The sequence below is a fragment of the Nymphalis io genome, chromosome 5 (assembly GCF_905147045.1).
Source record: "Nymphalis io chromosome 5, ilAglIoxx1.1, whole genome shotgun sequence".
In the NCBI taxonomy this organism is placed as follows: Eukaryota; Metazoa; Arthropoda; class Insecta; order Lepidoptera; family Nymphalidae; genus Nymphalis; species Nymphalis io.
The window spans coordinates 1845800-1869622 of NC_065892.1; the positions used below are offsets into that span (position 1 = coordinate 1845800).

Here is a 23823-nt window from a genome sequence, read left to right on the forward strand (position 1 = left end):
ATAGATGTCAAAACATAAAACAGTAAATTTATAATTTATAGTTTTTAGTCTATCGTCTTTGCACCTCCTAAATATGAGTGACTTTTAATGTACTATGGCCTATGGCAAGTGCCCCAAAATTATAAACTTATAAATCTTAATTATTCATTAATATGTTTATATTATTAAAATAATGTTTGTTAATTTTATTTAGTATAAAGTTCTTTTATCGATTTTAAAGCACAGAAGAAAAATCCAACCACCAAACAAATGGGTATACAACAAAATGACAACATAGTATATATATATTTTTTAAAACATGGTGAAAAAATACTGCTTTTGTTACACATACTTATTTAACATAATGCAAAACAAACACAAAGACTTTCTGCTTTCATTTTGAAAAGTTTTTTTTTTAGTTTTTTGAAGTGCAGTAGATACCTGCATTAATTTTTTAAATATTTTTTTTATGTAAATGGTACACATCAACCCTACACTAACCATTCAATTGATTGTGGATTGATGAATGTTTGATGTATTGACTAAAACAATAGAAATTAAAAAGAATAGGAGAAAATAAAATTTTGTTTATCTTATATTCAATAATAAAGTAAAAATTGTTAGCACAGGGTGTAAGTAATTTTAATAAATTATTCGAATCAAGTCAAAATTTACTTTATTCATGTTATTGAATTGCCATATTATAATGATTAATATAAAGCTGCCCCAGTACATAATGTAGATTTTACCGACAAGAACCAACAATAAACTTGAGTTACTCTTTTCTGATAATTAAGTTACATTGGTAAATAAATACAATTAAATTATTATTTATCATGCATGGAAATAAACCAATGCTGACTCCACATTTTTTTATCATCATTATAAGCATTATTAATTAAAGTTTTCTTAACACGAGACTTAAATTTAATTATTTGCTATTGCTTTTTGAAAACAAAAATATTAAATATTTATCAATGTCATCAAGATTAGTGGAGTAGCAGATAAGATGTTATAATCAGTATTGTAAAGCTCCCGGATTTGTATGTTTGAGTTTGTTTGAAGTGAGTGAATTTCTAGTAGTTCCATTCCAGTTTGAAAAAAAATTGTACACTTCTGCACTTCAATTAATGTGTTGATTGTCATTAATCAATGTTTCAAAAATGACAAATCTAAAATTAAAATGACAAGATTCATAAACACCACGGCAAACCAAAACAGCGCGATTTAGAATTTTTATTTGTCATACAAATTTTTATTTTATAGGGATATACAAATTTTTTTACAATATTTTATTGACTGATGTAGATTGTAGATGCGATTCTGTAACCGTAAATGAAACGAAAATGTAAACCAAATGTAATGTATGCAAAACCGCAGCTTTTACATATTACTGTACAATAAAAAAAAAATCGATAATGGGAACGTTATAACTAATTGCGTTTTATCTGATCAGTTTTAATAAAATATTTGAACAAAAATGTATTGGCTGATAATAGATATTGCTGTTATAATTTTTTGTATGGTAATTGTAAGGCCCACATAAATTTCATTGGTCTTGAGTCATGACACGTGCTGTAATCCATCGGTCGTGTAGCATTGTATTGAATGACTATACGTACGCGCGCCCTATGCCGTGTTTTGCATTCTAATTGGCTTTGTAAGGGATTTCTGCAGTGCGTGACATAACGTAAACAGTTGGATTAACTACCTTCTTTTCTTAACAATAAGGAACATTTATAAAGCATAATATCGCTCATATATTTAATTCAAGTATAAAACTTATTATAATTTTTACCTTTAGCTAACTATAGAAAAACCTGTTTTTATTGCACGAGGTAAATTTAAAAAAATAATACGTTAGTGTAAAAGGTTTTATACGAAGTTAGTTGCCTGTACAGTTGTTTAATAGGTTACAATAATTGCATGTACAGTAAATAGTTTTATGCTAGAGTATAGGACCATGATCACGTCGTATTCAAAGTATTTAACGAAAACATATAATAACAAGTAAATAACGAGAAAATACACTTTACTTACTACATTTAAAACACATTATATCGGGTAAAGAATTAAAGAGGAAAACAAGAAATACTAATATTTAAGACAAATATAAGTTTAAAATGTTTACGCATAAAGCAAAGTGCGTTAATTCCAATATTCTGATCAGTAAATTTAATATTGAGCAACAACGATTTGTCTAGCTATTCGGTCGTTGCCTCAATGACTCAGGTGTGCTAAGGCCGGTAATATCTATCGTGCGAACTTTATCGAACATAGGTACACTTAAGTACTTCATTCTTCTTTAGAATGATTCATTAAATCGCTTAAAAGAATTTAAAAAAATACACCCAATGTTACTACCTAAATAGTCAATTAAAAATTCGAATAACACACATTAAATAATGTCTTCTTACGAAAACAAAAGATATTGATAAGATGATATCGTAATACCTAACAAAATGTCAACGACACGAAATAATTATGTACATAATTATTTCATATATGATAGCAAAATATACCTATATACATACCTTAAAATCCATACTTGGATAGAATATATTTCTTTAAAATTATGTCTGATCAAGGATGTTCCTAGTAAATAAAATATGAATCATTAAAATCGCGTAACAATTGATGATGATATCTCGTAACGTATTAAGAAAAACCCGTAAAACTAAAAAAAAAAAATAGAATATAATAGTCATTCACACTAGCACTGCTTGCCGCTAACAGTTTCGAAGACTATATTAAATACAAAATAAACATCACTCATTGAATTCTACAGTAGGTACTTGGGTCAAAAGAATTTATCATGAGGTACGTAACACTGGCCTGCAATGTCGGTTATTATCAATTAAGGCCATTACTGCAACTGCGCTGATGACTGACACTATTAGCGCACTGTTAAATTGTTCATCGAATGATATGATAATTCAAATATTAATTCGTTTCAGATAGTATGGTGTAAATAACTACTACACCAATTGCTGTTCTCCAGATAATATTCGACCAATTCCAGTAGCGTAAGTGTTTTGACTATCTATGTACGTGTTTCTTTAGTTTAATTAACGAACTAAATTTTTTGTCGTTTTTTTTATTTATTTACAATATCGAATATTGAACTGTTTGCAGGTGTTTGAAATGCCTTGGGGTATTTATATGTAAATAACAATTTTAACGATACATATTCTTAATTTGTACTTTTTATTTGATATAACGATTACATTTTTAATTTTTGTTACTTTTCCTGTTTGCAATTCGCGTATTAATGGTATGGTAGTGGGTCGAAGCTGGTTGGATGTCCTGAATTTTTAATCAAACCATTAAGCTGCTAGTATGCCGGCACTGTGCGCTTTTCTCTCGTTGATTGCGTCTTTTTACTTTCTCACGGCAGTTTCTACGTGAGGGACATTTCTATCAACGAAATGCTTGCGGCTGACGTGAGTTTGAAGTTTGCACTTTCTTTCTTTATTAAAGGTTTAGTTTTAAACATGAAGATTTCCGTTTAAAAACCGTCGAAGTTTATTGAGCAAGACTTATATAAAAATTTCCTTTTAAAAGTGTGCTAAAGCTTTACATACACATTTGTAAATTATGTTTATAATTTTGTTTACTTGTACAATCAATAATTCGGTATATCGTTAATGGTAAACATTATTATATAAAATATAACCGACTTAAACTGAAGTAGTTACTATTATGTCATAATTAATACATATTGGAAATATTTTAAAGTGCAACATACATCAAGCGGAACAAAGAAATGGTGTTGGAAGCCGAAAGGTATACAGTAGAGGCATAGAGTACCATCATCAGGGCCGATTGCTTCTAATTCAATTAGTCTGCAAGTGGAACGCGTCTAGCTTACTCGCTGACGGGTGCTACGGGTATTATGAACCGACTTTATTACGTTACAGATATCGAGAAAAGCAAATAGAGATTGTACATACAACTTTCCATTTATTTAAATTAAAATTATATTATATTAAAATTGACAAAGCACTTTCATTTTTTATAAAATTATTGTCGCTTAAAGATGTCATTAGACTACTTAATAACCTCTGCCGCCGGTTTAAAATGTCGACTATATTTTAAAGCGAGGAAATTACTGGTCATTAAGGCATGTTAATGCTCTAACATACATTTAAGTAGTACAACATTTTAGATGAAGATTAAAAAGGAATTATTAAATATTTTAACACGAAGCTTTTTGTTTATGTTAATTTAATATTAAAATAATAATATGATGTTTAAAATCAAAGTTAACACTGAAATAACTAATTACTGTTGTTGAAAAGAACTTTTTAAATTCTATAGCGGTAACAGTTGTGAGAAGTCTTCTCACACGAGCTATAATCTAATAGTACATTTATCGATTCCAACATTCCAAGCATTCCATCTAGCTCAAGGCGTGCGGTAAACAGAACTTGGCAATCGATTACAGGTTTTTTTTTGTGGTTTGTTCTGTGTTCAATTGAGTCTTATATTCCCAGCAGTATCACACTTAACTTCTTGGAAGATTATTTAAAGTTTCAACCTGAGACTGTCGCTAGATGACATTAGTGATTGATTTACTTTATATATTTGTGGCCTGTATATTTTTGCTTAAATATTTCAGCAGATAAATAATAAACTCGGTCGTCATAACGATGACATATTAACTCTTTTTAACCATCGCTTGTATTATTTCTGTGCCTTATATGCAGACGTCACGCGAAAAACGTTTAAGTGTTTGTAATATCGTAGTCGACAAAGTGTTAACTTATATTTTGTATAAATATTTACATTACTTTTCATTAAGGTAAATATTAATTCCTATGTACGTTTTGATATTATGCCTAGATAAACGATGTCGCTGTAACATTTTACGAAGTGTGCTCAATCATTGTTTTAAACTTTCAACCTGCGTTTTTAAACGTACAACTTTATGATTAACGAACGTGCTCGTTCCGTTATTTCATCATAATGCAATTTGATTATGTAGTCTGCATCCCTTTTCTCAATACTGATGATCGTCCGTATAACAGATCACCAAGGTCCAGCTGTTTTGTTAAACAATAGCCTGTAATAGTATGTATTACAGTTCTGAACATCACTGACGTAACATTTGTATTGTCCGATTTTATCTTTTAACTTCACTAGATTTCGATTCTGACGAAATTTAAATTTGCCTAATTTCCTCTTTAGTTTGAATTACCTTGTAATATTTCAGCAACAAAGTGAAATCTGTTTAATTGATTGCCTACTGATAACAATTTAATTAAATTGATTCTGGATACTGTTATCCTGACGTATTAGCGCTTAAATCGAAATTTAAACTGACTGAGTTAATGTTACTTATGTATATTCTGCATCATAAGATTGTCATTATAAAAAAACAATTTAAAAAAAAAAAGAAAAAAAATATATGAAAAAAGTTTGAAGCTAGAAAAAATAATCTAAAGCAGAAATTTTAAGCATAAAATTTAGCATGAAAATAGTTTTACCATTTTTGTCTAATATCAAAACTAACGGAGTTTATTAAGGCTGTAATGGAATGACATAAAAGTATTCAATTGGAGGAACACAACATACTATATAATTGAATAATGCTAATATGTGGTATTAGCTTTATTCGGCTTAATAATACATAGCCGGGACTGACATTTTTTGTTACCTATGGAAATAATAGATTATTTCCGATAGAATTAATAATAGTATGTGTTAGGCCAATTAGCTCAAAATATTTCTTAAATGACTGACTGGACTATTTGAGAACTGATAAAATTCTAATATGACCTGTCAACATTTAAGCCTTCCTACACTAACATTTATTCCTAACATTTATTTCCATCGGTAAAAAAATCACAGTAATAACTGTGTGGTATTGGAGTTTTTATGGACAAATGCGTGACGCTGCTGTACGATGGTTTGGTGCCTGGCTCCGATCACTCCATGAACCTGTGGTCGATATGCCGACTCAATCATCACGTTTTTATTATTAGCCCGTCTAAAATGTCACGAAGGATAATTTTGTTTACTTAAAATACTATGTTACAATTTAGATGATTTTGTAAAATTATTTTTATTTGTTCTTATTTTGTTTAAATAAATACGCTTTAACTATACATACTTTTATAGTTTGTTTATATTAGCATTCGCGCCAATCGGTCATGGTCATTCGCGATCGCGGACAAAAGTCGAAGTTTGTAGTGTCATGTTCTCATTGTACGTCCGTAGTCCGGATTCGAGAGTAGCTAGACGTGGCGGTGGCTCGCCAAGTCGCGAAGCTCTCACTGACGCACCGGAACGAAACTCGACTGCTAACAACTGCTGCCCTACTATCACTTTGCCAACAACTCTCTAAATATAAAGTTACATTTGTGAGTTTTTTTTGTACTAAAACAGATTAGATTTATATCTATTTCAGGTTATTTCTTCGTAACTTAAGAGACGAATGGTTTACAAAATTTTTAGAAAGCTATACAAAAAAAAAACTATCTGTTATTTATCTATTATTATATTTAATTTTATATAATAAAGTAATTAAAAAACAATGATAATTCAGTTTGCACCCGGGAGTGTTGTTAACGATACAAGATAATCTTAATCAGATACGAATAAAACACCTAATATACGAACATACGATACAGCAAAATGTAAGCAGTAATTTAAATCTATCGAGTAATGGAATGTGCATGTATCTTGTGACAGGTGCACTAGAATGTAAATAAAAAACTGTGTTACCGATACTCGGGATAACATTTTTAATGGTCATTTTGAATTGGTCGCTTTATATACATATTTGTTAGAAATATTCACTTTCTATCAAATAGCTTTATTTGTTAGCTAGTAAGTAACTTTGAGAAATGTAAAAAACGTATTTACTCCCTAATATCCTAATATTTAATGGGTATATTTTTTATGGTTATAACATCTAACAACCGTTTAACAATGGAATTCCAAAAAAGAAAACGCTTATATTAACAGTATAATAAAACAAAAAAGTGATCCTGTTTTAAAGCCTTTAATTTATTAAGGGCATTGTAAAATGAATTTGAATTTAAATGATATTTAGTGAAGTACTTTGTCGACTCGACTACTAGCGTGCCTTCTATATGAGTCATATCCTACCTTTAGCTCCATGCTATTGCATTCCATTTGTATAATATACATTGCGACCTCTATTGTATAGGTTACAAGCTAAATTTTAATAACATGTATTGGAAATTTGGAACCCTTAAAGATTTTTTGTGTTAAAAAAACCCGTTTATTATGTCAATGCTTACAGCAACGATGGTACCATTAGATTACTAATGGTAGTCTAAAAACTTGTTGACCCATACCACAAGAGCAACAACGCGTTAATGCAACTGTGAGATCAGGTTTTATAACGTTCGGACGCGTCTTGATAAGGCGTGGGTTGGATGCATCGGCGACAATTACAGAATGCACTACGCTGCATACATTTGTATTACGTGATTCTATAACAGTAATCAGTTACATAACCAACATGGGAGTCTTCACACAGGGGTCTTGTTCTCATACTTATTTCACACCGCTCGCATCATGCGACCATCGTACGAATCGCAGACATCAAGTTTCACGATTCCCGTAACGCGATTTAGACGAACACAGTCATATGAATGGTGTAAGTGTGTGCGTGTGTGACTTGTCACAAGATTCGCTGTGCATGAAGAAACCGCTAGGATGACCCGACTTTTACAATCTAACTAATAAGAAAATTTTATCATTAAATATTTTATACGTATTGTATATATATGTGTGTATTAAATAACGTTACACGTATATGTGTATTTTAAAAGAAGGTTATCAGTCTGTTTCTTGATAAAATGTGTTTATATTAAAATATTGTAATGAAATTATTGACTGCCCATTTTTAATTTTTGAATAATTCATTGTTTTGATATGGTTAGAATAAAATAAATATATTATAATTAAAATAAAATAACTATCAAGAAGAAAATTTAAGTAAGGGATGAATTTAGATATAGGATAGGCGAAGGAAATGGGTATTGTGTGAAGGAAGACATCTGAAAGAAGAGAGTAGTAGTAGTATGAGTAACACAGAAAATGAAACAAACTTAAATAAATGATTAATGAAAACATTAGAGAAAAAACTCAAATTCTCATCGCAATAGTAATAGAGCTTTTATTGACTGTTTTATAGATTCACGCAAAAACTGCTGTTCCAAACGATATGGAACTTTTACATGTTAAGCTATCTGTTCTGATAGGGTATAGTTCGAGATGAATGTGTATTTTTTGTGATAAAGTTTTTAGTGTCAACGTATACGGTGATTTCTGAACGATCGCTGTCAAAATTACAATTGATATATTGTATATAGTATAGTAAGACTATTTTTATGTTTTTGGAATATTGACGATGATTTCGGTTAAAAATTAAAAGTTTAAATGTATTTTATAAATACTATTTTATCCACTTTGCAATATCTTTCTAAAGTTAATATTATTGAGATATTCAAAATTATTTAAAGAACGATGGACGACAATACGAGCTGATAGGACACGATACGTTCCACAAAAATATTAGTTAAAGTATGAAAAACTTTTGTAATGATATCATAGGTATCACATTTTACGTTGTATTGTTTTTCTAACTATAAACGTATTTTATATAATATAAAAAATAGCAAAAATACATTAATGATGTCTTCCTGACCTGGTCACGGCAGTTGTTCTTAACGGAGATTAGCCAACTGCGTAGAAAATTATTGCACAAGTATGTCCGCAGACGTGGTGCACTGTCATAACCAGACACGACCGGAAAGAGTTCAGGCGCAGATCCAACGGCTGTACGTGCTATAATATTGGTTACATCACATGAGTGTGGCTGACTAAATCAAACCTAGACCAATTTATAGCTTCGATATATGATTAAAAACCTATATTATAAATATATAACTGTTTTTGTGCGACGTAGTTGGGTTATAAAAATGAACAAGTCATTTACACTTCTTTTTACGGCTTAACCACTGAACCAATTTTGATAAAATTTGTCACGAAGCAAGCTTGAACCCCAAGGAAGGAAAAAGGTTACTGTTTTTTGTACCTAACACCTGCCCTACCCCCAACGCGCGGGTGAAACCACGGCAGAAAACTAGTATTTAATCTTGCAATAATTTTTTCATTTTTTAACTTGAAATTAAACTTCTACAAAATTGTAAGAGTATTTTTAGTTACTATATAAATTAAAATGTGGACATTTTTGTAATTTTTTTTTTAAATACCAATGATATTATGTTAAAGTGTTTTGGTTTCAAGGGTCGGTGTAATGTTGCGATACGTCCACTTGTTACGCCCCTATGCACTTGCTGCGGGGGTCGGTGCTCAGTTCACAGTTTTTGCACCCCTTCATTATTTAACTTAATTTGTTCCCACGATACGCTTAAAGCCACGTTTACCGCACCGCACATAAATCGCGTTCTTTCCGTTTTGGACAAAAAAAAAACAATATTTTTGTAATTGTGTGTAGATGATAAATAGTTCGTTATATAAACATACGTGCTGTGTGTTGGTAAAGTTTATGAAATCAATCTAAGTGTTAAATAATTTAACACGTTCAATTGAAACGGCTCAGAAGTAATAATTTTAATTTCGTCGCTACGGTTCAAATTCTATTGATTGTTAAATGTAAGTTATTAACTGGGAATGGAAAAGAAAAGGTCATACGGCTGAACACTATATTTTTTATGCCTTTAATGGACATAATAAAATATAGTGGTGATATTGTAATAAATTTTGTTTTTAATTATATTATTTCACACTATCTAGTAACTCTTCGCTTGTTTTCGCAATTTTTTGTTTAACTTGGAATGTTTATTGTTTGGTTACGATTAGATTAAATCTCTCGGATTCGGAACTTCCTCTTATGCATTTGTATGCATTTTTATATTAAGCAAGGCCAATCGTACACTCAGAATTGGCTTCAGCTGAAGAAACTCCTTAACGGTCCACAACATGGACACGTGATATTATACGTAAAAACTTTTTTTTTTTCAATTTATTTATTTTAAACGAATTAATGATTATTAAACTCATAGTTCTTTTTGATATTGTAATTTATGTTATCAATTAATTATACATATACACACTTTGGTTAATTGTTTAAATAAATAGCAGGTTTTAATTCGATAAGATTGTAACTCAAGATATAACGATTTATTCGTGTACTCTGTTTAAATAAGTTGAATGATCATCGACTAACACGCACAATTCGTACATATGTACTTGAATCAGCAGTGCTATTGTATCAACTCTTCGTATCCCTCGTGATATGTTGCAAATCGACTTACGGTGATACGCTATTATGATCCATGTATCTTATAAATGTTATAATTGTTGGAGTCAATTTCGCATATCCCGTTCTGACATTTCACGGTCGTTTTCTGCGATAAATTTTCAGTTTGTTCTCACATAATAACTATGACGTTCTGTTAACATATCTTTAATGTGTTATGATATAATTTTTACAAATACGTGTAATCTACATATCATTATATATTATCTTTATGTATAAGTTGCTAAATAGTAACATTTACAACTATTGTCGGCTGTGGTTAATATTCGTCTGTTTTTTTGGACGTGGTTTGTGCACACCTCTGTATTTACCGAATGATACATTCAGACCCATTTATGAATAATGCGATAATTTCCGATTGATCTTTTGTATCAACTAAGTATATTGGTTCATATTATTGGGTTATATTGAGATATTTTCTACGCACGCGTCTGTTAGTATGTTATATGTATATTGAAACATATAACGAAGAACAAGGTCGGCGGCCAAGCGTGAACTTCCGACACGATTGACAACTTCTTGCCTATTGCAAAAGTAGATACTATTTAAAGTATACAGATTATAAAGAACGTGTAAATACCAAAGGTTTGCCTGCTTGATATAAGTCAATTAAAGCATATAAGTAGGAATATACTCAATTGAACTTATAGTTTATATAAATAATAAATGTTTTTAAGATTAGATAAATTATTTAATAGTTTTTATGCATAACGTAAATAATTTATGGCATAACTCGCTTGCCCTTATCCAATTTATTAGGAGTCGCTACATGTATTTTAGTAGCATAAATAATTGAAGATTTTTTTTAGTAATTAATAATTACTAAAAATTGTAATAATATTTTATAATAGGCTTCGACTTGATGTTAAAAATAATAATGTATAACTTAATGCTATTTTAAATTATATCTATGTATAAAATTAGCGGACTTATTCCAAAATAAGCTCTCTTTCAGTCAACCTTAAAAGTATGGGAAAAAAGTCTTTAAATATCACCTTTAATATGAAGGAAATAACATGTGTTATATACACATGAATATGATAAACACGAAAAAAAAAATAGCGCAGAACGGCCTAGTTGTTTGCACCGGCAGGTGTCAATTAAACTTAACGTCTTTTTGTTTTAATTATTTTTATTGTTGTGTATGATCCCGCTATAAGAAAATAAGACTGGAATATTATCTATTAACAAATTGTATTATTATTTCTACAATAGTCTAGTCATAGTTATAGATTAATCCGCAGTTATCGCGGGAAATAGATAAGGCGTTGCGTTCGTTGTATTTAAATGCAAGTGTATCAAACAATTATTGTAGTTTCATCGCCTACGAAAAAAAATGCGTATATGAATAAATCACAGCCGATATTCACGCACGCGCAGTTTGTGACTGTTTTTATTTATATTCGCTTGACACGCAGTAACAATAAATTTTATCCAACATTTTTGATTTATAAGATTTATTTTCAATGAGCTATAATGTATGTACTGTTGAGTCTAACGAATGTTTAACTAATTGAACATGTATGTAGCCCGATCGTACATCGTAGGGAGTCGAATAGCGGAAGCGGCTTTAACCATAACAACGCTGGCTACGATTACTACCGGTACCGGCTAACACTAATAACGGCTCACGGATAAAAGTGAAACAAACACGTTTCCAAGTAACGAAAATATTATTTGTTAATACAACGAATGACTTCAAACGCCGATAACAAACTAACACCGCTATATTTAATTCAAGGTTTATGTAATAAATTTAATATAATAGAAATGAAATTATAGACTCGTTTAAGATACATCCTTAAATAAAATTAATTAAATTAATTTTCGTACATGTTTTGTCGATATGCCGTTAACATTAAGTTGTCTGTATTTTAGTTCATTTCTTTATTATGCTCGAGTCAGACATATGAGATAGTAATGATAATAAATACATTATACATATCTATAAACATCTTTACTGTATATATTATACGAGCAAAACAATAAAACTGAGAAATTAAAGCCAGCCATTGAATAGCAAAACGCATATTGTACTTGAATGAAAGGGAATGTTAATTTCGTTTAGAAATTTGCGGCAACATTTTCCCAATATTTATAGGAGGCGCGCAATTTACGGCGTCGATGTTCGGCCAGTCCATATTCCATTCCAACGGGCCATATGTTTACGTTATAAATACAAACACGCGTGTAGGTGCGCCGTGCGCCTGCTCATGACGAATGCCAGTTACCGCCCACTTGTAGTATTTTCTTATTTTCACTGCTATTGGTACAATAAGATAAAAGTAATTGATAACGCCTAGTATCGTTGATCAGAGATTCTATAATATCAGCTATTGTTACAATGTTTTGTTTATACTTAGGTAATGTTTTTAAAATTTGAGCTAGATTTTATTTAATCAATAAATAGGTTATGTAATTATGTGTGTGTCAAGTGTTAATTATTGGAATAACGTCGTGATGTGTCTTTGTCATTAATCGCAATCCGTTTAATAATAAAATTATTACACTGACTTGACCGAAACCGACTCCAAAAATAATTGATTGGGTACTGTGAATATTAATAAAACACTTTATTTCAAATTAAGTTAAATTGTATAGACTATTTTGTGCTTTTTAAAATAATATGGTGGTGCAGATTTTATATATATTTTATATGTGGGTCACATATGAGTAAGCTTATCGTGCTGCTGAAATGAGAATCATTCAAAGGAAATATGTAAAAAAATTCTCCAGTTTTCCACGCGTAATTTTTCGTAATTATCGTCGTCAAATTAAAATAGAACTACTGTTAAGGCGTGTCGTAATCGTAGCGTTAAGAAGAATCTTTTTTTTTTTATAGTAAAGGAAGGCGGACGAGCATATGGGCCACCTGATGGTAAGTGGTCACCAACGCCCTTAGGCATTGGCATTGTAAGAAATGTTAACCATCGCTTACATCACCAATACGCCACCAATCTTGGAAACTAAGATGTTATGTCCCTTGTGCTTGTAATTAAAATCAATCAATCATATCGTAATCGTATCGTTGAAAAGAATTGACGAAGATTATACGTGCAATGCACAAAAAACTAGAATTTTAATAAACTCATTTTGTTTTTGAAGTCGTATAAAAATACAAATAAATAGAAATACGATTATTTAGATTTGAGGGACGGTCTGATTCTGTGAAAATGAAAATGTTTTCCGTTTTCAATTGTGATTTCTTTTTTTTACTATATTGATTAATATAGGAAATATCCCCGACACACGTATACTAGTGTGTCTTTAGGACATATGTCATTAGACATCGTATAATGAGGCATGCCGCGGTTCATTCTGCCATAACTGATTCAAATGATTGTAATAACAGATTTAGCGCTTGAAAAATTCTGTTGTCTTTTACGACAGAATTTTTCAAGCGCTCGCTATTTCGTAACTTACTTTCGAAAAAGAACCATAATTTTATCTACCCATTGTCTACTGGACCATTTCGGCTTACTTTGTTATTATTTGATATTAGTTGCTAATCATTCGTTTTGTTTAAACTAAAACTATTATTGACATGTAAGTGAATCGAGCGACAGTCGGATGTGTACCATCACATTAACATTTCTTAAATAAACAAACACGAGTGTATTTTCATAATGTTTTAATCTAAATAGTTGTGAAAGTATAAAGCTTAAAATATTATCTAAAGAATAAAAATTGTCGAAATTCTATTCTCTAATGGTAAATTCTATATATTTGAATGAAAATACCTTGTTATCGTATTTATCTAAATTATTTTGTACATTATCTGTTTACCCGTAGGTGCGGCAACCGTAACTGACATACTATGCTTTATGAAGCAATTAAATATTTTTGTTAATATTATTTTGTAGTCTAATGTATTACTGTACAGACTTTGATATTTGCAAAAGTATGTAAATTATAGTTATGTACATATATAGCAATTAATATACCTATTTAATTGATAGTTAATATATATACTCATGGGGTTTGTTTGTTAAAATCGGTTTTGACGTCTTTAGTAGAAGTCTATTCTGACAAAACAATCTTTGTTAATATTCTCTGAATAATCTTAAAATAATTCTTCCGGGAGAAGTTTATATACCGTTATATACTCTTAGTACTTAAGTAAAATTAAATATTGTGTGATTTGTAGAATAATGTGTTTCATATATAACAGACAGCAAACAAAATAGCTTGTTACAAATGATAAATAATTGCATATATTTTCCAGGCAGTGCTTGATGCGGTGACAGGATGGACGCGGCGGACAAGCGGATGTTGGATCGCGAGGCGCTCCGCAACATGATCCAGCAGTGGAACGCCAACCGCCTCGACCTGTTCGAACTCAGTGAGCCCAACGAGGTAAACGATACGAGACTGCTTTATAGAGTACGTTATAGAATACGAACGTTAAATGTGTTTTTTTTTTGTATAAAACATTCGCCACGTAATGGTAAATGGTCACCACCGCACATAAATATGGATGCTGTAAGAAATATTACCCATCATTTACATCGCCAATGCGTCACCAACGTTGGGAACTATGATGTTATGTCGGTTGTTACATTGGCTCACTCATCCTTAAAACCGGAATACACCAATACTAAGGACTGCTGTTTGACGGTAGAACATCTGATAAGTGAATCACCAGGTAATCAGACGGCATTCCACAAAGCCCTACCACCGAGTAAATATAATGTATATCTACTTAAAAAGAACATTCAATTCGCTATGTCTAAAAAATAATTGTTAACAATATTTTGAATGAATGTTTGAAAATGGGGTATGTTTGAACCCTAAGGAAGGACTTAGGCTTCCATTTTTAAACCTTACACTTATGATGATTATAGAAGCAAGCAAGAAAAATAAACGTCAAAAAAATTGCATCGACCGTTAATATACACAAATATATAAATAATATATAAGTAAATATGTAATATATAAATAATTGGATGTTTAGTTGAAAAATAACGCAATAGTAGAAGTATGTATTTATTTGCATACAATATATTGTTATCGCATGATATTTATAAACGTGAGTAATGTGATACAAAAAAAAAACTTTGCATAGATAAAAGTTTGTCAGAATGCCTTATCGCACCAAGAACGGTCGAGATATGAACTCTTCCGCTCGCGTATCGCGTGGCTACCTTACTTTTCATTGTTTACTCTGTCGCTCGGTTACAGGTTTCATAACAAAGGGACCGGGGATATTATAAAAATTCCTTTTATATGACGTAGATGAGTCTTTTGTCATATCCGATGACATTTTAACTTTGGACACGTTGTGTTTTTATCAAATCATTGCGAAACATCATATTATGTTAATTGAATTATTCATCTATACAAATAAGTAAACTTGAAGTGTCTCTTTGTATTTTCAAATTAATTTTCCCCTTTTAAGGCTATTTGTAAGCTACAAAAATCAAAACATGCATTATTTTTTTGTCCGTTTCTCTGTATGTCTGTTTGTTCTAGTTAATCTTCAATTAATATTTACATGTGTATTTTTTACCCGGATTATTACTGGTACCGTTTAGTCTTTATTTCAACAGAGTCAGGTAAGAATATCAAAAGTTAACGTAGATATTTCATGTATAATACAAATTATGCGTGGGTGAAAGTCCGAAACACGACTAGTTAATAATAATTGACATAGGATAATAATATATGAAAAAAAAGAGAATTTTTTATAATACTTCGGGTCACCACTCACAGCTAAGCTGTAAGATGAAAAAATTGGTATATTATCGAGCATTCCTCGATAAATAACGTAACATTACGTTGACGAAACCGGAACATTTATTATAACAAATGCAATTAATTTGTCACGTCATCTGATTGTCCTTGCATAAGATTAAAACTATTATTTTAATTCGTTTGTATTTGCGCAGCATTCAAGGATTTTATTGAAATCCTGATAACTTTTGAGTCGATAGTGATTGATGACCTACATGAGATTTATAATATGAAACAAATTCCAATTAACGTTAATTTAAATAATAAATACCGTCCGAATCGTGAAAGTGTATAAATGCTGACCATTAATTCATTACCATAATATGGCAATCCAAAAATGAATTTAGGGTTGACGTAGCGTGTAAACTGCATTAAAAACCGATTTGGCAAACTTTTACGACAAGTTGCCTCCCCGACGCTCTACCTCCTGGGAATGCTTTTGTTGATGGACTGGATCCCCGCCGGTTGTGTGGTTACGGCGAATAATCTTGAATGATGAATGCTCTTAACCGAAATTCCCTTAGTAAACTCTAGCGACTCCCACATTGTGAAGGTTGCTCTATTCTTTACCACACATTCTACCTTTGAAATTATTTCATGTCATTGACTTTTTTAATTAAAAAATGTGTACTATTTATGTTACAGAACTTGGAGTTCCATGGTGTTATGCGTTTCTACTTCCAAGATTCGGGTCAGAAGATAGCGACTAAATGCATCCGCGTCGCCTCAGACGCTACTGTCAGCGATGTTATTGGTAAGTCCAACTATTTTTTATATATTATAATTTATGATATATATGATAATTTAATGTCAATATCATTTCTAGTTTAGTCAACGTAAAGCATGATAGCTCGTTAAAAGTAAATTTCAAAGACTTGATTTCAAAAAATCTAAGTTTTCTATAATTATCGAAGTAATTAATATACATTTCTAATTATATACTAAAACCTACCCGAATAAATATTGTACAAAAGATCGGTGAAAACCACATCAAGATACAACGTTTATTTAAAGTAAAGCGATTTTTCTTAAAAGGCAAAACAAAAAAATGGAATTATCGTATTCCAGCAAATTTATTCTCATGTTAAAAGTACTTGTCTTTGATCTTCAGAAACGTTGATCGAGAAGTTTCGTCCGGACATGCGTATGCTGTCCCTCGGCTCGTACTCGCTGTGGGAGACGCACGGGCCGGACGACGAGCGCAAGTTGGAGCCGCACGAGAAGCCTCTGCTCGTGCAGCTCAACTGGCACGCGGACGACCGCGAGGGACGGTTCCTACTCAAGTGCCTTACTAACAACGAGGTGACTATTAACTACTACTGCCCCAGTGCTGGGCTAAGGCTTTACCTTTTTAGGAGAAAGTTTGGAGCTTATTCCATCACGCTGCTCGAATGCCGGATGCTTGAAATTTTTTATGTATGTTTTTAAAATTATTTTATTTATTTTAAGCACATCATTGATTTTCCAATAAAAAGAATTAAAAAAATATATATATTTTTCTAAATTCTTAATGATTTTCGGTATTGTACCACAATTAACGAACGTGTAAATGTTAAGGTAGAGCTACGCACATAACTTGGCAATGTCCACTATAAAAGGTGAAGTTAATTTTGATTGCTTACATTATTCAAATGCTCTATTCCATCAGATAATACAGCTGATATTGATTATTTGAAATGAAAAAAACTTTTGATAGTTTTTTTAAACGCTCTAATGAAATGTTAAATTAAAATTTCAATAAATTTTATTCTGATTACGATAAAGTAGATATGATACGTTTTATTAATCTTATAAGTAGTATGTATTGTTTAACATAATACAAAAAAAAACTTTCTTATTTTAACAGAAATTACTTCAACAGTATGTCCTCATAAATACCAGATATACATATATATATATATATATTTAAAAAAAATTGTATAATTTAATGATTTAGGTTAGGCCTCTTAAGATTATTAGATGTCAGGCTTCTCTAGTTGCATATATGTGCACTTGACGTTCAATTACATGTGATATTTCTATGTATATAGTTTTATTTACTATTTTACTCATAAGAATAAATACATTGTTTTAGTATAGACAGTAATTGTATGTATACTTAGCTGAATTCGTAATGATGTTAAACATGAGTAATGAAAATATTTTATTAAGGGCAAGTTTTCAAGTAGTCAGGGCAAATTCCCTGTGATCGTTTAAAAATTATCGCCGTCGAGTTCTTTTGAATATATTGATTCCAGCTAAACCTTCATATACGAAGTATATATTTGTAATGAATGTCTGTAGTTACTAAGTGGGGCGATAAAGATAGAGCTTATATAAATCTGGCTGAAATTAGATTTTATCACATCGTTATAAATCCATTACATATTCAATAAAATAAATGATAATATATTAATGTTTTCAAAATATATTTTTTTTAACTTAATTGAAAGACGTATAATATGATTTACCTAATAAGTAATACTTTCTTTAACTCCTACCTCGTTGGTCTGGTAGTGCCTTGATGTAAGGCCGCAGACCCGGAGGTCCTGGGTTCGATTCCCAGGTCGGGCCAATAAAAAGTTATTGGGTTTTTCTGTTGACGTTGGTTCTGCGCCTGAACTCTTTCCGGTCGTATCGGATTGCCGTCCCATCGGATTATAAGAGTGAGGGATTATAATATCTCCTGCGTAGCTGGCTAATCTCTCTTGAAATTAGCCAACTACGCCGCCGTGGCCGAAATCGGTCTGGAGGACAATATTATTATTATTATTAATACTTTCTTTGCAGCTACCGTTGTCGACTGTGAACGAAAAAGCTGATCAAAACTTCAAACGAAAATTATCGAAACGCGAAAAGAAAGAGTTGAAGAAAAAGGAAAAATTGTCACGTTTAAAATCTGACACCAACGATGAAAATCGACCTGTTGCAGAAAAACTATACACAGGTATGTACGTTGATTGGATTTAATATTGCGTTTTTGATTGTTAAATTAAGTTTTGCAAACGCCTTCTCGAATTTGTTCGGTATAGTGATGTTACGTCAATTTATTGTAATCATTTTTTTTTTCTATATGTGATAAAGTTATAGAATTTTTATAGTATGTGATAGCTGTTACTTGTTACTCGTTCTGAATGTTTGGCGTTTTATTTTTAAATATTTAGTAAAATAGTGTCGTCTCACGTCTGTTCTATTCAACGACATTATCGTAAGACATAGCATTAGAGAAAGTTCCAACCTCGGCGTGTAGACAATTCGAAAAAAGAAAAACGAAAGTAAATCTTTATTTTATTCGTACTTTTTTTTATTCCGTTTTTTGTCATTACATTGAGGTTAGAAAACTTAAGCAATTTACTCCGTGTTTTTAATAAAAATGAGCGTAATGAATTAATATATCTAACCCTCCGCCACTGCGCTCAGAGCTGCCGGAGACGTCGTTCACGCGCAGCATCAGCAACCCCGAGGCCGTCATGCGGCGCCGCCGGCAGCAGAAGCTCGAGCGCAAGCTGCAGCAGTTCCGCTCCAAGGACGGCGGGCCCGACACCGGTGCGTAGCCGGAGCTCTTGTCTAACCGTTGAGTAACGAGGATATCAATAGGGAGCTGGAAAGGAGCAGACCTATATACATTAGTACCCCTCGTACTTGGTACATACGCTTTATTGTCGATTCACAGTCCATTCTCATAATTTAAAAAAGAGTATAGTAAAAAAAGTCGAGATGGCAAAAAGTCGAGATGGCCCAGTGGTAAGAACGCGTGAATCTTAACCGATGAGCGTGGGTTTAAACACGGGCAAGCACCTCTGAATTTACATGTGCTTAATTTCTGATTGTAATTCATCTCGTGCTTTTCGGTGAAGGAAAACATCGTGAGGAAACCTGCATGTGTCTAATTTCATCGAAATTCTGCCACATGTGTATTCCACCAACCCGCACTGGAGCAGCGTGGTGGAATAAGCTCCAAACCTTCTCCTCAAAAAGGGAGAGGAGGCCTTAGCCCAGCAGTGGGACATTTACAGGCTGTTAATAAATAAAATAAATAGTATAAAGAATGATTTAATACAGTCTATATACATTATTGCAATTTATGTTAAATATATTTTGCTCGGGTCTGCCCGATTTTCTGATTGTATTTTGTTCAGAATCCTTCTAAAAGAAATACAGAAAACAGCGGCTCAAAACTCTTATTTTTATGGTAACATTCATTTAGCAGGTTTGAAATGTATTTCCAATGGTTATGACATATACGCAAATTTTATACTGAAATGCTCACCACCTCGGGAACCACTCCTCTGCCATTGACACAATGCTTATATCAATGAGATACATTTGGTTTATATCCTAGTTTATTTATAGAGCATAACCAGGTACATAGGTACTGCTCCATCCTCCTAGGGTAGCAGTTTGAACTCATATAACTTATAAACTTTGTCAAAGTGCAATTTTTTATATACAAATCATACTACCACGTGACCTTCTATTATTATTATTTTTACATATAATCTAAAAATAGAGATATTGCTTTTAAAGAAGGTTAGGGGGAAGTCGATAGTGTGGGTAGACCAAATCGAGCCCCGATAGAGTCTAGTCGTGGTCGGTCCCGGGCCCCCCGTGGCCACGTAAGCAGTCGAGTGTGGTTGGTTGTCAGGCGGCACGCTGAAGATCTACGGCTCGTCGCTGTGCGCGGACGTGCCGTACAAGACGCTGCTGCTGTCGGTGGGCGACACGGCGGCCGGCGTGCTGCGCGAGATGCTGGACAAGTACGGCCTGGCGCGCCACGAGCCGCAGCACTACTGCATCGTGCAGGTGACGACTCGCTCCCTCCGCGTCCATGCCTCTTTTGCTCACGTGTCTTTCACGATGTAGTCTGTGTTTCCTTTGCCCTATTTATACTCTATTTTTGTACCCTATTGTTGTCACATTTAGTTAATATAAAAACATTGCGTTCGAAAGATTTGTCCTCACTATGTAGACAAATACCCTAAAATATTTCTTTATCGTATTCGTTCTTGCAAAGATAATTATTGTACATTTTTGTCTATATATGTGTGTCTAGATAACAACATTATTTCTCTATAACAATTGTGATTAAATTCAAATTGATCACCTAAAATTATCGTAATAAGAATTATTGATTCGAATCCATAGTCATGTATGTATATGGTATGTTTGAAATATTTTAAACTAGCAAAATTAGAGGCTTATTAGCATAAATAGAGGCAGTTAGGAATACACTTCAATTATTTTTATTTGTATGTGTTGATGCAAAACGGTAGTACTAATAGTGTTGAAATTGTATAGTGCTTCGTAACTGTTAATTTGAAATGCAGGTGGACACAGCGGACAACTCGGAATATATCCTGGAAGACGACGAGTGTCCTCTCGCCATTGTGATGACGCATCCCCACCGCAGTGAGTGCTATTTCATTATATATAATATTCGTTTATAAGTCAAACAAAATAATTATATTAAAAGCAGCAATACAACAACACTTCTTGGTTGTAGGGCTCTGTGCAAGCCCGTTTGGGTAGGTACCATCCATTAATCATATATTCTACCGCCAAATAGCACTCATCGTCAGTATTGTTGTGTTCCGGTTATAACATTTTAGTTCCCAAAGTTAGTGGTGCATTGGCGATGTTAAGAACAGTTAATATTTCCTACGGCGCCAATGTCATCAGGTGGTCCATTAGTCAGTTCGCCCGATATTATATGTATATATTCGACCGCTTACTAGGTAAGTGGTCAGTTCCCGCTTTCCAGTCACACATTCCCTATTCCAATCGAAGAAAAAGTAAAGATAAACAAACTCTGGATTTATATATTCCGTGCGATTTCCTAATAGCTAGTATAATATCATATATTATACACTACAAACATTTTTTGATTAAAATATTCTTATATTATATGTTTAATAGAACACTATTCCGCGTAATTACTGATATCCACTTTAAAAAAAAACTAAGAGTTTTCATCGCCCACGCTCTTTTTTTTATATAGTAACAGCCTGTGAATGTCTTACTGCTTTTTGAGGAGAAGGTTCGGAGCTTATTCCACCACGCTGCGCCAATGCGGGTCGGTGGAATACATATGTGGCAGAATTTCAGTGAAATTCAACACATGCAGGTTTCCTCACGATGTTTTCCTTCATCGTCAAGCACGAAATTAATTATAATAACAAGCACATGAAAGTTCAGAGGTGCTTGCCCGGGTTTGAATCCACGATCATCGGTTAAGATTCACGCGTTCTTACCACTGGGCCATCTCGGCTTCGGGGCACTGGGCATTTTTTTATATAAACTTATTAAATGTACATACACAGCTTGTACTGTTTTATTATGTGTATAGATAATAACCTATCTAAAAAATTTGTTCTTACCGTCACGTTTCTGTTAGCACTGTAATTTATGATGGTCTTGATTAACCGAATATCGTACGGTCAAATCTTTCTTGCTTTCATGTGCTTAATTTGTAGTTATGCTTAAACCAGCTTCGATCAACTCATGTTGTCTAATAGTAAAGTTTGTACAATAATTATCCTAAGTACTTCTTATATTGAATACGTGGTAGATGTCAGAAGTTGTTCACTGACATTGCACATTTAAAAATAGTGTAGTGTCAAAGCTAATTTCAATAAAGCGAGTCTTCTTATCAAGTGTCATCATCACTGGCGGTACTGCTTTGTGCAAGCTCGTCTGGGTAGGTACCACCCACTCATCAGATGTTCTACCGCAAAACAGCAGTACTTGGTATTGTTGTGTTCCGGTTTGAAGGGTGAGTGAGCCAGTGTAATTACAGGCACAAGGGACATAACATCTTAGTTCCCAAGGCCGGTGGTGCAGTGGCTATGTAAGCGATGGTTGACATTTCTTACAATGCCAATGTCTAAGGGCGTTTGGTGACCACTTACTATCAGGTGGCCCATATGCTCGTCCGCTTACCTCTACTGATTTAAAAAAAAAGTAAAGTGTGGTTTAATTTAATAAAACGCGTAATAGTAGTGAACACATGTCATAATTTTATCGATCATTATTCAAAATGAGAACGCATCGTTACCACGTTGTTCTTTGAATGCATTCGTATGCCACATCACCCTGGCTTTACTGAGATGGCGTTGGTGGCGATTAAGTTCACGTAATGTAAGAAAGTGGACTTAATTGGCTACTTGGACCATTGAAGTGGTTAACAAAAAGTCAATCTGATTGGCTGACGGAGTTGATCAAGATGAATGGGCCTTGTTTGGAAAAAATAAAAATATCTTTAGTGGTTTTAACAGTTAAAAAGAGGAGTCTTCGCAATTTCCAGTGATATTATTTAATGATCCACGTTTAAGCTGATTTTTATAAAAATAATTAACCTTATTTACAACTGCGTTTTTTGGTTTTGATTTATAATTTTATTTATATTAAGAACTTATATATTAAAAAAGCAATAAACTCTTTTGATAACTATGTGCGGTTTTTCAAATGTAGCGGCAAAGTTACACGACGCGAGGTAAAGTAATGTCTTAATGAGTCATTGAACCTATAGTTCTGATAAACGATGGAAACTTATATCTAAGTGTACACGAGGCTTTAGTAAATATTTGCAAATACAATAAGAGTTTGCTCCACGTATTTGAACATGTGACGTAAAGCTGCTTTTATACATTCATTAATTTCTTGTTTCTCGGCTGTAAATAATTTATTAAATAATTTCTTAGTGCTTATTATGTTTCTACATCGACATCAATAAAAACGTATTAAGTAAATAGGTTTAGTATTTTGTTAGTTTTTCTATTTTATTTTTCATAAATGAATTACGTGAACTG

The 23823-nt window shown here is 32.4% G+C and overlaps 1 protein-coding gene across 2 annotated transcripts in view; it reads left to right on the forward strand.

The window, feature by feature from the left end:
* The window catches only part of LOC126768437 (afadin), a 63603-nt gene that overhangs the window by 769 nt on the left and 39011 nt on the right, over nt 1–23823 (forward strand). For both annotated transcript variants that reach the window (XM_050486488.1, XM_050486489.1), the window contains exons 2-9: nt 2937–3005; nt 14529–14659; nt 16682–16790; nt 17148–17338; nt 18806–18962; nt 19436–19561; nt 20661–20818; nt 21343–21424. In XM_050486488.1, coding sequence (XP_050342445.1) covers nt 14552–14659; nt 16682–16790; nt 17148–17338; nt 18806–18962; nt 19436–19561; nt 20661–20818; nt 21343–21424 — 931 coding nt within the window. In that variant the 5' untranslated portion in view covers nt 2937–3005; nt 14529–14551. The remainder of the gene's footprint in view (nt 1–2936; nt 3006–14528; nt 14660–16681; nt 16791–17147; nt 17339–18805; nt 18963–19435; nt 19562–20660; nt 20819–21342; nt 21425–23823) is intronic.